Below are 14,781 nucleotides of genomic sequence, written 5' to 3' on the forward strand. Positions count from 1 at the left end.
GTCTGTGTATGGCAAGCCATAAATAATAGCAAAAGAAAGTTGGCTCTTTTCATCAGGCTGAAAACCTTTAACTCAGCTGTTGATTTGGAGAGTAGAGACAAAAAAAAAATATGTGCTCTGAAATCCAGTTTGTGCAGAAGTAAGGATGCAACCATTTTTGCAGGTTTGACTACAACTTATAAAGGGCACAGGAGATACCGAAGGTAAGAAGGGTAAGGAGGCACATGAAGATCCAGCTCTGGTTTCCAGGATTCCTTCCTATGTATGCAGAATACATATATGGAATTTCCCCATGTTGTCTTCAAACCAAAAGACTACTGAGCATTCTGCTGAACTCTTCCTGAATGGAAACAAGATTTACCCTTAAGGATCTAGTAAAAATCAGAACCTGCAGCTGATGTCAGCAGTGTTTTTCACAATATCGTTCTCTAGAGAATTGCTAACAATAGACAGCTGAACACAAGAACCAGATGCTGGAAAGCAGAAGATAAGGAAAGTAAATGTCATTTGCCTTGTTTAATATACAGTCACTTAGGTTACCATCACACACAGAGTCTGGTTGTTTAATTAAGAAGTTTGTGCTGATGTCATAAATTCAAGTCAGGTAAATACATTGCCATTTAGCACATACATAAAACTTTTGATTAAACACACATAAATAGGAAATTAAAGCAATGCATGTACTGCTACCTCAATCCACACTGAAGAACTACTGCAGCTATTAAGATGTGTTTAGAGTTTTTAATTACTTAAAATGCTAATGAAACAGAATATTGGCAGAGCTGCTGTTGATGCTGTATTCTAACTGCTGTGGATCTCACTTAGGTCTGAAATTATACGGTAGGGGCACTAGTTAATATTTTGCTTGTCACTAGCACTCAATACATTGTGTGTGAGATTTTAAGTTTGGCTGAGATGATAGCTGCACTTATTTCAAGCACACCAATTTCATTTTTTGATTAGAATTAATTTTTTTTTTCAGGTAATACTTATCCTCTTTCACAAATACGTCTTCTTTCCCACCTCTGTATACACAACCTTCTTTGATTGGAGCAAGCTAAGAATGATAATTACAGTTAAATTTCTGGGCTCAAATCAATTTGTGTTTTAATACATACTTGTATAACTTAGAAAACTCAATTTCTTTCTGTTTCACAGTTTCAGAATAAATAGCATCATATAATCACCATATATGAATAGAAATTTGATTTAAATAGACACAAGGCTTTGTAGAAGAAACATGCACATCTTTTCCTTTGCTAAGCATGTTTCTTCCCTCAGGCCATGAGCTTTTCCTTAAAACTGTGATTAGAAGATGTTTGAAGAACCCTACAAATAGAGAAACTTTCTTATTTTTTCTCTATTTTTAGAAAGGGTCACTGTGGACACACCTGAATAACTTATGCTTCCATGTCCCTCCCCATTGCTTGCTATAATACTTAGTATCTTTAAATTTAAACAGATATAAGGATATTTCAAAGAATCATATTCAATCTGACAGTTAATAATATTTTTCAGGTTGATAGTTCATGCCATTTACAGTCTATTATTATTTCTGTACACATTTCCCAGAGCCAGGAGGTCTGTATACATTACAACCAAACCCCAACACTTTCTAGCTATAGAGCTGTTGATTATAATGCTTCAAGTTTTTGAAACATCTGAACACTTCGTCCCCCCTTTACAATATTTCTGACTTTAAAACTCTGCACCTTTTCACCATCCCACGCGCATCTGTACTCTAACTTTGCTGTGTCATGCAATCCTGATTCACCAACATACCCCTAAAGAGGATGTTCACTTGTGTTCTGGTAGTAGTTTCACCAGGACAATGTGGAAATTAGCCTGTCTTTGTCCCCCTAAAATATGCAGATATACAAATTTAATGCCACCAAAGAGTTTGTTTGCTCACAACCACCCCCCAGCATATTTTCTTCACTTTAAAGGTAAGGAAAGAAAATTCTCCACTCCTACTAAAAAGTATTTTCAGGCAAATAGACCACAAGATATCAGGATTCCTCTGCAGGAGAAAACTGTATGGCTGGAGACAGTGGAGGTAAGAGATCTCTGGTAACAGACCTTTCTTTAAACCAAGATCCAGAGGCACACTGTAAACCTCCTATTTTGTAAGCATTATAGAGTGCCTACCTCAACTTAAACATGGGTCTGTCCTCTTCCAATGTGTCTTTGTCTTTAATTTCCCCTCTCTACAAAGGAGATTATACCTCCTTTCTAAATGCAGGCAACCAAATAAGTGTTTTCACTCTATTTATTCATAGCCATTGCTAGTAACAAGTAGCTCTTATTGCCTTTTTCTTATTCTCCTTTTCTTCTGCTACAATAGTTGTACGGAAGAAAGCTGCAAATAAAATGAAATCTAGATGAAGTTTGGCAATTTCTTGCTTCTCAATGCAGTAAATGCATTCCTATCACTATATAATTTGTTAACTGTGTCTATTGATTCTCTCCTCTTCCATTGATTATATGTCTGCCTAACTTTAAAATAGTTACTGTCTATTACAGTTAAGAATGAGATTGGCAGCAGTTTACTGGAAATTTAGTAAATTAAAACAGAGTTGATAAGAAACATGGACCTTTAAGGAACTCTTTTCTAAGGTAATATTCCCTTTTCTTTTACTCTATATTTTGTTTGACATTCCATACCAATTCCTGAACTTAACTATTTGAGATACATTTTCACTTCAAAGAATACAGATATCTTGTCTACTGTGTATAACAGCACTTCTGAGAGAAGTCATAAATTAGCCTCAGACACACTAAGAATGCCCAGTCAAATAAAATACTGCCTAAAACCAAAAAGGTATGTGCCATAAACACCTCTTTGATAAATATTGAGTACTAAATAAGGATGAAGTGTAAACTAGTGGAGCAAGGTGCTTGGTTTAGGGAAAATAAAATTATGCTACATAATTCTGAGATAATCTCTGCTTGCTTACTCATTTTTTGGTTAAAAAATAGAGTAACAGTGATCCACATAAAATTATGTCAATATTTTTGAGAACATCAAGATTTTAATTATCACATCACATAAAAATTCAGTTCACAAAACTGGATAGACAGGCTAATTTGATAGGCACACTTTTTCTAGGTAAAAAAAAAAAGGAAAAAAAAAGATTGTAGGACCATTTATAAGTATGCCTATATTTATGAGACATACATTGTTAAAAAATAGGTGATAGCCATTCCCCCAATAATTTCTAATATCTTTGTCTCTGATGATCCACAGGCAAATTTGTGTTGAGAATTTTTTACCCAGTCACACAGAAGACTACAAAGACAGAAATGTGTGCAAAGGAATATTAAGAAATCCAGATTCTCAGCAGTGTATCTGGTTATGTCTTCATTCCAGCTCCTTTCAAATGAATTAATGGGGATGGCATTTGTTATCAGTGGTCAATATGTATGATATATACATATTAAGAATCTAATGTATTATCTGCCTTTGTTTGGAGTTTTTGAGGGGGGTTTATTTGGATTTTTATTTGTAGGTTTGAATTGAGGGAGATGCTGGTCATGGGGTTTTTTCAATTTATCAAAGTGTTTCATGTTTCTGACTTGCAGAATGATTAATTTGTGATTTGAGAAAGGTTTGTGTTCCACCCATGCGAAATTTTTGCTTTCTAACCTACCCCAATCCACTTAGAGAAAAGTCATGTAGAATAAATAACAGGAATGACATTTTGCTTTCTGTGAATGGTGGGCATTCCCAGACCTCCTGAATCTGTAAAAGGTAGAGGGAAATGACAGAAGTCAAGGATTACTTCAGATCACATGTGTTAATATTATTTTTCCAGTTTGAACATCTGAGCCTCTTTCACCTAAAAAATTTACTTATGAAAAAAATTCCACAAATTATTTTGTATTTAAATTTATTTACTGTAACTGGAAACAGGAATTAGAAAATTCTCATGTTCTTGTTCCTTGGTTTTAGTCAATAAAAAGGCATGATTATTATAACACACCACATTTTTGCATGTGATTTACTGCAGGCAATTTTCTGTAGACTTTAAGTAGAATAATTAACATTTGAAAAGCTGGAATTGTATTTCATATTACAAATTCAAAATATTTAAGCAGTTCATAGAAGATTACTATTCATCAAGAAACAGTATGGATTATTCAAAATTACATTACAGTGTCTCTTTATGAATATATATATCAGTATACTAATTTTGCATAAACCTTCACAATGTTATTTGAAGTTACTCTGCCTCAGAAATTGAAAGCATGTTTTGCATTTATATATATATATATCTAAGTAGTAAGAAGATGGGTTGATTGCTCTGTTTTATACAAGTAGTATTTTATTTTTATAGGATGCCAGATAATATTTTACTTTATTTATTCTTGTATATGAAAATGGTCTCTTTTCTTTTTCACAAGCTATGGTGTTGCAAAATTGCTTCACAGATAAATGGAGATTCCTCTAATGTGAAGAGCAAAACAAAACATCCATAGGAATTCGAAATTGTCACATTTAAGATAAGTGATAGCTTGCAAGCACATTTTTAGTACTTCCTGATAGTAAATTGTCAATAGGTGGTAGAACTCTTCATTCCTAGAACTCCATCACATTCTAGTCAAAATTTTATCATGCTTGAAAGTTCTGTTTATCATTTGGTAGAAACTTGAGGCAAATAGGAAACTTAAAATACCTACCAAATTTTGAGTTACCTGACGTCTTTGTAGATAGTTTGAACAGATGGATAAAGTAAATGAACCTCACCTCTGGAGGGTGTGAATATTGTTAGGAAGATGGGTAAAGGAATGGCAATGGACAGATATGTTTTTTTACAGGAACCACGTGTTAGCATAGAGAAGATCACTGCTCCCACCACTTGCTCATTGTTGTCCCTTTCAGAAGGTTGTAGACCCTGGGTGATGAGCAGCAGAGTTGTTCATATGAGCAGTCCAAATGAGTTTGGCAAGCTCGTAATATTTGTCTACAGCCTGCTACTCATCTGCACCTTTTGGTGTACAGAACCTCTTTTTAGCAGATGACTTTGCAATCCTTAATAATTTTCACAGGTATTTATTACAGATAGACACTGAACAGAGTAGGCACTAAAACTTACTAAGAGATGACCTACCATGGATGGTTATCCCATCCAGTCTTACCTCTGGAAGACCAAAACAGTAATCAGATAGTATTTGGTGACTAGTGTTCTGATACAGTGTTAAAAGAGAGGAAAATTAAAGTGACTGATTTGGAAAAAATCTATTGCAATCATTCTTCATACAGGTAGAATAATAAAATTGTTCAATGGTTCAGGTATGAAACATGGAGGTAAACACTGACAGGGACACAGAAACAAGGCAAGGTATGGCAAAAATAAACTTAATGTTCTAGTGACTCTCTAGAGTAATATCATTATTGATACTGAACAAGATTTTCTCAGGTTGTTGATATATTTTTCTATTCAGAGAAATAGAAAACATGACAAGATAACATTCCCTCTTTCCATGCTTGAGAAGCATTCAAGTCACCAATTTGTGGCGAGATGTGACTGTAAGGATTTATATAAAGAAAATTTACTGCAGAAGCTTATATAAACGAACTACAGGGCCATGTAAATGAAATAAGAGGAATAGACTCCTGAAGAAGGGCATTATGTGAAAATTTCTATTTCCTGGGTCAGCTTCAATGTCTTGTTTTGATTTTGGTTTTACACACTTTTTCAAAATGGTGCTGTATGGCAAATTAACCAGTGCCTGTAAGTTCATAGGGACAGAGTTTTGAACTCTTACCAAGAGGTTGAGTAGGAAAAGGATTGTTAAAGACCTCTCTATGCTTTGAACATTTAGCTCCTAGTGTTCTTGAAAATTATTTCTTCTGTGTGGGGAGAACTAGAAAGAAGGAAGTAATCAACAGAGGTAAGATGTTCCTTTAAAAAATAAAATAAAAAAACAATACAACTAGAAACACAAGTTAGTTAAATCAGAACATTTATAGGGGATCTGGGGAAGTTCAGAATCTCTAATACTTAAAACTAATTTCTTCTTTTTTGTTTCAAAGTAACTGATTGCCTTAACAATAACCAGTAAATACAAGGCAAGAGTTATTTTACAAATAGAAATTTGGGAGTTTAACAGTCCCTGTCATTTTCTAAAAGGATAATTCTGGTAGTTTCTGGTCAGACTGTTCAAAGAAATACAATTTTTTGTTATAAATTTGTTCTTTTAAATAGTATTTCAACATCCTCTACATCCTCCTCTGTCCTTATGAGTTTGTTTGCAGCTATTTTTTGTGTGACTGAGTCTAAAATTTTCAATTTTTCCAAGAGACTGACTGAAGATAACCACTACTGACCCCAATTATAGTTGAGATTGTACAGACTTATTCATATATGCTGAATTATTTGATCTGTAATAACAATATATATATATATATTTATAAAATTCTTCTTTTCTACCTCTCTGAAGCTACACACTGACCAAGATAAAGGAGATGGAAATTTAAAATACATATTAACAGGAGATGGGGCTGGCAGTCTGTTCATTATAGATGAAAATACAGGAGATATTCATGCTGCAAAGAAATTGGACAGAGAAGAAAAGTCCCTGTACGTGCTACGTGCCAAGGCTATAGACAGAAAAACTGGAAGACAAGTGGAGCCAGAGTCTGAATTTATCATTAAAATCCACGATATCAATGACAATGAACCAAAATTCACCAAGGACACGTACACCGCCAGTATTCCGGAGATGTCTGGAGTTGGTAGGTAAAAACTCCTTATGTAAAATAAAAAAAGATTTGGGCTGATTGGGAACCTATAAGTAATTTATTATTTGAAGCACTTGCCACTAGCTGCTCTGAATATCCATGGAACAATTTCTGTTGCCAGCAATGTATCATAAATAATTGATTTCTGCTTTAATTAATTTGTTTCATTTTTATCTGCTTTTTAATCCTTTTTCCATGCTATAAGTTACTCTTTAGTCTTTCAAGCCCACTGGAACCATCAAGAAATGCAGCATGTATGGCTGTCTCATCAGTTACTACATAGTTTTGTCACAGCTGACGCTATCACTTGCATGAAGAGTATCATCTTTGTATTTTAAGGTCTAATTTACCAAAACTTTTAGTACCTTTAGACAGAAACAACTTTAAATGTGTAAGTATGTAAATCAATTAATACATCGAAATGATGAAAAATGTGTCTTTAAATTTTTTTTCCTTGTTTTTGTTATCTGTATGGATAGTTCTTGTTGGCAGGTTGTTTGTTTGATTCTTTGTTTTAATATGGAATTTTTAATATTAAATATTATAATATATTTTAAATATTTTAAAATTATTATATTTACCTTTATGGGTAAAAACTTACACCTATTTGTAACTGCTGAAATGAAAAGTGAAAATGTGGAGTTACAGTAGATGTGAGAAATACAGCATAACAGGAAAATAATTCTGTGAGTTTTGTTAAAATATATAAAGTGATAGATAATAACCACCAGCACACATTCATCAGAAGTTATCATGATTATCTAAGTGCTTCACTTTTATCCAGCAGGGACAGTGTCTCTCATAAGATAAGTAAACATAAAATCCCTGGGCTATGGGAAACAACCAACAGAAAAATTCTCAAGAGTTATTTACTTTTCATGATTTACTGTAATGGTTTGCAAAATCAGTCATGGATGATGGCATTGTTAAGAGATACAATAAAATACCTATAAAATAATCTTGCGATTAATATGCATCTTCACAAAATAATTCCCAGAAGCTAATATCTCTGAGATCAGTAGAAGAAGGATAACAGAATAAAAAATTATTTTATAAACAACAGAGTATAAATATTGTTTCTATTTATTTTATAAAATAAAAAAATGTATAATGTACTTATAAAATATTTTATAATAATAAAATAATATTTAGTAAGCATGAGAAAGGAACAAGTACACTACCATGGGTAATGTGATGAGCCCAAGCATGCTGCTTTTAAAGATTTATGGAAAAGAAGGTAATTCTTTCCATTCAAAATTTACTTTGCAGATAATCACTGAAAGAAAAAGGTTGGCAGATCACCTGTCATATTTAATTTTAAATATATTTGTAAGGAAAGAACTCTATGGGAATAGATAGGAAAAAAAACTATGTTCATGTTTAACATTATCACTTAGTCCAACTTTATTACAGTCAATGGAGAGGCATGAATAAAAAAGAAGTGAAAATTATCCAGTGCTTTGGCACTGCCTGAAAAACACTAAGCCTATGAAATGTTTATATTATGACAGCACAGGAACCATAATTTACTTTAAGTTCAGGGAGGGTCCATAAAAGACACAAGAAAAGGTGAGTTTTACTTTGAAGAAGAGTTTGTGTATTTTTTCCTTAAGAAAAAGGAATAAACAGCAAACAATGTCCTTTGGCTTCAAATAGATAGACAAAAGAAAAGATGTGAGTTAGTCTCTCCTGTCCTTAGTTGACAATTAATTGGCATTAAGGAATATAAAAACCACTGGAAAAGGAATTTTTAGCATTTGAATTTGAATGAATAGAAGTAGTTTTGTAATTTTTTTTTAAAGTGGAATAGAACAAGAATCCAGAACAAGAACAAATCCAGACCAGTCCATTATAAAAATAGATATTCTATATTTCTGAATTTCAGTCATAGGAATGCTAATTAAAGAGTCAGGATGTACATACAGATGTAAATAAGATTATGGACATATATATATTTCTAGTTGCAGTCCCTTTTGTACAATTTTTTTGGAAAAAACTAATTTAAATAAAAGCCTTAAAGTTAAGGTTGTAAAAGCAGTAGGCCCAAACCTTTTAGCTAGTTCTCTCCTGTAGAATTTAAAGTGTAATTTGAGGTTGGAGTGTTGTGAAAAACAAGTCATAGAACCACTGTATCATAGACTTTCCTGAACTGGGAGAGAATCTCAAGCATCATTGAAATCCAACTCCTGGGTCAGAGGAAGACACTCCAAGAACAACTTCTGCCTAAAAGCATTGCCCAAATGCTTCTTGAGCTCTGTCAGGCTGGTGCTGTGGCCACTTCCCTGGGGAGCCTGTTCCAGTGTCCAAACACCCTCTGGGTGAAGAACCTTTTTCTAATATTGAACCAAAACCTCTCTGACACAACTTCAGGCCATTCCCTCAGGCCTTGTTCCTGGCAACCACAGAGAAGAGATCAGTGTCTGCCCCTCCTCTTCCTCTCACAAGGAAGCTGTTACTGCAATGGGTCCTCTCAGTCTCCTCTTGTCCAGGCCTTCCCTTCCCTTCCCTTCCCTTCCCTTCCCTTCCCTTCCCTTCCCTTCCCTTCCCTTCCCTTCCCTTCCCTTCCCTTCCCTTCCCTTCCCTTCCCTTCCCTTCCCTTCCCTTCCCTTCCCTTCCCTTCCCTTCCCTTCCTTCCCTTCCCTTCCCTTCCCTCCTTCCCTTCCCTTCCCTTCCCTTCCCTTCCCTTCCCTTCCCTTCCCTTCCCTCCCTTCCCTTCCCTTCCCTTCCTCCTTCCCTTCCCTTCCCTTCCCTTCCCTTCCCTTCCCTTCCCTTCCCTTCCCTTCCCTTCCCTTCCCTTCCCTTCCCCAGCTGGTGATGCTGTGCCCCATGCACCTCCTGACATGTTGGCCCTCCTGGCTGCCATGTCATGGAGTAAGAGCAACAAGAAATGTTATTGATTGAGCAATACATATTAGGGCTATTGCTGCTGTGAAAGTAGTACATTTCAAAAATGAGAACAAATGATGTGAATATGATGAGGGAAAGAAAATAAGAGAGAAAGAGAGAGAGAAAAAGAAAGAAAGAAAGAAAGAAAGAAAGAAAGAAAGAAAGAAAGAAAGAAAGAAAGAAAGAAAGAAAGAAAGAAAGAAAGAAAGAAAGAAAGAAAGAAAGAAAGAAAGAAAGAAAGAAAGAAAGAAAGAAAGAAAGAAAGATCATTTCAAAAAACCAGAAGGTTCCAGAATAAAAAATGGCATGACTTTTTATTTTATATTTTCTTCTATAACAAATGGATGAAAATAAGAATAATATAATTTAATCAAGAATCTGCAGAAGAGAGTGATCACCTTTATTAAGACCAACTGAAATGAAAAAGTCAAAGTATTCCAGCAGTACCCACATAAACACTTGAGATTATGTGGGATATTTTTGGACTGTATATGGAGATTCTTGCATATCTAATCAATGAAATTCTCTGACTTCATCTGAAATCACTATATGGTTACATTATGCACACTATAAGAAATAGATACACTCATGGAAAGCAGGTCAAAAACCTCTAGGAAAATCCCAGTTTCTTTCAAATTTTATGTCTCCCCAATTTTCTGTCTCAAACAATTTTTTTTCTTAACTATTACATTTATAATGTTTGCCAAGTCCAACAAGTATGACAGCAGAAATTTATGAAAGGCCAGGAAAATGTCACTAAGATTGAGAAATTGAAGAGGAATCATCTCTAGCAATGTTCCCAGCTGCGTGTATATCTGTTATTCAAATTGCAATCATACCAAGTACTTCTCAGTGTGTTACTGACTGTTTCTTGGAATAGCTATGTCTGGAGCACACAAGGGAAAATTGTAAGTCAAAACCTCTGACAGAATGTGTGATTTTCAGAACCAATAAGCAAACTGCAGTCATGTTTAACTAGTGTGATAGTAAGAAGACTGAAAGCATAACGTGGATTTTCAGCACAACCTACTCAAGCCCTGGGGAAATATGAGTGCTTATTTGTGCACTTGTTTGTGCAGCCATCAAGTTAGATATAAATTAGCCCTGCTATGCCTAAATAGCATCCAATCCAACAGTGTTATGGGTAAACCTAAAATGCTGTGTAGCAAAGTTAGTACTGGGAGTAATCAAAACCACTGAAGTGAGCTGACTGCAGAGTCATTTCAGATGAATTTTATGGAAATGATCATGTTAAACTGATATTGACTTCAAAAGTTGAATGAGAAAGTTAGTTTAAAACATTCTACAACTCAATAACATGGAATTTCTCATTAAAATCATTTGCTGTATTGAAGTGCTAAAGTATGATAACTGCGGTAGCTATATTTTTACACAATACTAGAGTGGACTGGAAGAATCCTGTCAATCATGTTAGATTTAGTAAATTGATTAAATAAAATATAATTTCAAAAAAATGAGAAAAAGAGGTTAGGAAGACTCATAAAGACCCATAAAAAAGAAGAAAATTTTAAAAAGAGGTTCAACATTTTAAATTGATGGAATGCCAAAGTTCTAAGGTATAGTCTTGGTCTCAATGAAGAATTGGTGGATTTCAAGCATGACGTAGTATGAACTACCTATCCAAATCCCCAAAAACTTCAGAGAAGTTAAATATAAAATTTTCTCAGCCTATAAGTAAAATTATTAGGAACTTTTTGAAAAGGGAAATTAGCACTGAGATGTCCTATATATTTAATATCTTTTGTCACCCAGGTCAATATTATTACATCCCTCTGCAGCTGCCTTGCTAATTTCAATGAGTAAGGCTTACCACTTTTATCTCATTAAGCTTCTTTAGCATGCTACTGATGAGTATTTTTCAACAATTTTTTAATCTTTGCATTGATTCTATTAATAAAAAGGACAATGCCTAATTTAGTTTACCAGTCATTTCTTTAAAATGCTACTTTCTAAATTTATAGTTCTAACCAAAGACACCTAACATATTTTAAGATTTCTACACAGGAGGATTTCTACCCAGCACAGCATATTTAAAATGGTTAAATTTAGAGCATACAATTTTTTCCATTATATGACTTTTATTGAAAATAATCAGAATACAAAATTTTTTCTTTAGCTGGTCAGTAGGGTTTGTTAGAAGAATGTTATGTACGGAATTTAAATATGGCCATTTTCAACTAAGATGTAGACGATTATAGCAAGACTAAACATTCCTTGAATTGAACAGCTATTCTAAATAAAAGATATAAATAAAATACACATTTAGAAGACATACACATGAATAAAAAGCAAGATGAGCACACAGTAAAACACACTGGGTAATATGTATTAACATTACCATTCCTATTACTCTGCTGTTGAGTAGTACATCCTGAAACACCAAATATACAATGATTCTCAATGATTCTCTTAGAAGTTCCATTATCATTGTTCAATATTTCTATAGTATCTCATGGTAATATATAATCATCACAACTACTACTTCATTTAAGTAAGACTGTGCTCCATTCTGGTATTATTTTTAGTTACACCATGTTTTCAGCATCACATAATCTCAAGTGCATTTCTCAAGAACAGTTTGTTATTTTGTATAGGACGCTCTTAGAAGAACAAGTAGGCCTAAACGTTAAAAAAAATAATAAAAAAAAAAATAAAAGAGGAAAGGAAAAAAATGAACCAAATGCAGTAACCATCACATTTTCTATTTTTGAATTTGCTTATGTCAGTAACCATTAATCTACAGATGTGGAAAAACAACTAAAGAGAAGCAGCTCTCATCTTTCAAGTTTCAGCAGGAAATATTTATATTTTCTCTTTTGCATATTTTCCCTGGTTTCAGATGTTTATAAAAAGAAGCTATGAATGACTGTTTTGACTTTGACACAAGCTTAAAAAACTAGTTTGTCAACTTGCAAAACTTCAGAATTCTAATTGTTAATGTGCACTCTATTTTAAAATGAATTATTGAGTTAGCTTTAAGAGAAAGATATATTTCAAATAAATATTTCATCCACAACTTCATATTTTACAAGATAGAATCACAATTCCTTTTAGTAAAACTAAGCATTATGGCAGAAATTCTGTAACTAGAATACTTTCAATTTTTTTTTTTGCATTAGCCACTATAACTAAAGAATTTCAAAACCTTTGCAAATGTCAGAATATTTTTTAAATGCAGATTTTTTCATGTAATTTAAGTTTTTGCCATAAAATTATTTGTTATGAAATAAATAAAAAATATAGAAAATAAGAGTTCAATGTCTAACAACATTTTCTTAAGCCATCAAGGCAAAAAGTCAAAATCCTCTTTTTATTAGGAAGTCAAAATCATAAATCTTTCCAGAATATTTTCAAAGAATTTTGCACTATTTGAATTTTTTTCTTTCACTTTTGGGCATGAAGTCTGTTAAGGACATGTATAGTATTTTTATTAGGAAAGTAAATAGAAGTATTTATAAGTATTTTGCATTTAACATGAGGCAGAATTCTAAAAGAGTAGTATAAATGGTTGCTTTAAAACTTCATCATTCAAACTCTCAAAAGAAAACCACTAGAACACCAAAAGAATCCTTTTTAGATCATGATTAAATTCTTCTATTCATTGTCTACACATTTATCTATGTATATACAATGGACAGCATCTTCCTAGAAAAAAGGATGTCTGCAAGGAACTTATTATAGCTCTGGTACTGTAAGCAGGTTATTTTGAGTTTGTACAGCTCTGCTGATTTCAAGCTGGGTGTTACAGTAGTGTTAGGATTTTCTGTATGTTGTTCATTCCACAGTCAATGCGCATAATTTCTGTAAAATTTAAATATCCATTCAAAACTACTAATATTCTTTGTTATGAACTGAAGATAAAATAAACACCTAAAATAAAATAAAAGTAATCACATCTAAAACTGATATGTATGTATTGTGTATGTCATGAAATCATAGAACCGCTTGGGCTGGAAGGGACCCTAAAGGTATCTACGCCCCTGCCATGGGCAGGGACACTTTCCACTAGACCAGGTTGCTCAGACCTCCATCCAATCCAGCCTTGAATGCTTCCAAGAATGAGGTAACTCCTCTGGACATCCTGTTTCAGTTCCTCACCATCCTCAAACTAAAGAATTTCTCCTAATATGCAATCTAAACCTAGCCTTTTTAGTTAAATACAGTTCCCCCATGTCCTGTCACTACAGACTCTTGTGAATAGTCTCTCCCCCTCTTATTGGGTCCCTCCAAGTACTGGAGGGCTACAATCAGATAGCCCTGAAGCCTTCTCTTCTCCAGGCTGAACAATTCCAATCCTCTCAGCCTTTCCCCACTGGAAATGTGCTCCATAGCTCTAATCTTTTTCATGGCCTGCTCTGGACTTGCTCCAACAGGTAAATGTTGTTCCTGTTCTGGAAATTCCAGAGATTCTCCATGCACCATTCCAGGTGGTCTCTCACCCTGCTGGCCAGATGCTTTTGCTGCAGACCAGAACATATTTGGCTTTCTGTGAGTGCACATTGCTGGGTCATGTCCAGCCTCTCATCCACGAGCACCCTCAGGTCTTTCTCAGCAGCGCTGATCAATCTGCGCATGCCTCAGCCTGTGCTGATATTGGGCATTGCCCTGATCCAGGTGCAACAACTTGCACTTAGTCTTGTTAATCCTCCTCAGATTCTAGTGGGCATTCTCAAGCTTGTCCAGATCCCTCTGGATGGCATCCTGTCCCTCAGATGTGTCAGTCACGTTACTCACTTGGAGTCATCTACAAGTTTGTTGAGGCTACCCTTGAACCCTTGGTCTATGTCATTAATTAAGACATTAAATGACACTGGTCCCAGTAAAAGCTCCAGAGGGACACTGCTTGTAACTGATGTCCATTGGAGCACTGAGGCATTGACAACTACACACTGGATGTGTCTGTCCAACCATTTCATTATGGACCTAACAATCCACCAATCAAATCCCTCTCTCTGCAGTTTGGAGAAAAGAATGTTGTGGGGGCCATGACAAAGGCTTTACAGAAGCCTGGATAGAAAACACCTGTGACATCATTGTGAAGAATTCAAATAATTCACAAATTTAAAGTTTACAGAACATTTTAACATTGCAGATAAGATCTCAAGCTACAGAAAAAGGAATGGCACTCT

General features: G+C 34.4%; 1 protein-coding gene across 2 annotated transcripts in view; it reads left to right on the forward strand.

The window, feature by feature from the left end:
* The window catches only part of LOC103820215 (cadherin-9), a 65,277-nt gene that overhangs the window by 13,669 nt on the left and 36,827 nt on the right, over positions 1 to 14,781 (forward strand). For both annotated transcript variants that reach the window (XM_009094896.4, XM_050970823.1), the window contains exon 2: positions 6,445 to 6,739. In XM_009094896.4, the coding sequence (XP_009093144.4) occupies positions 6,445 to 6,739 (295 nt within the window). The remainder of the gene's footprint in view (positions 1 to 6,444; positions 6,740 to 14,781) is intronic.

The sequence above is a fragment of the Serinus canaria genome, chromosome 2 (genome assembly GCF_022539315.1).
Source record: "Serinus canaria isolate serCan28SL12 chromosome 2, serCan2020, whole genome shotgun sequence".
Classification (NCBI taxonomy): domain Eukaryota; kingdom Metazoa; phylum Chordata; class Aves; order Passeriformes; family Fringillidae; genus Serinus; species Serinus canaria.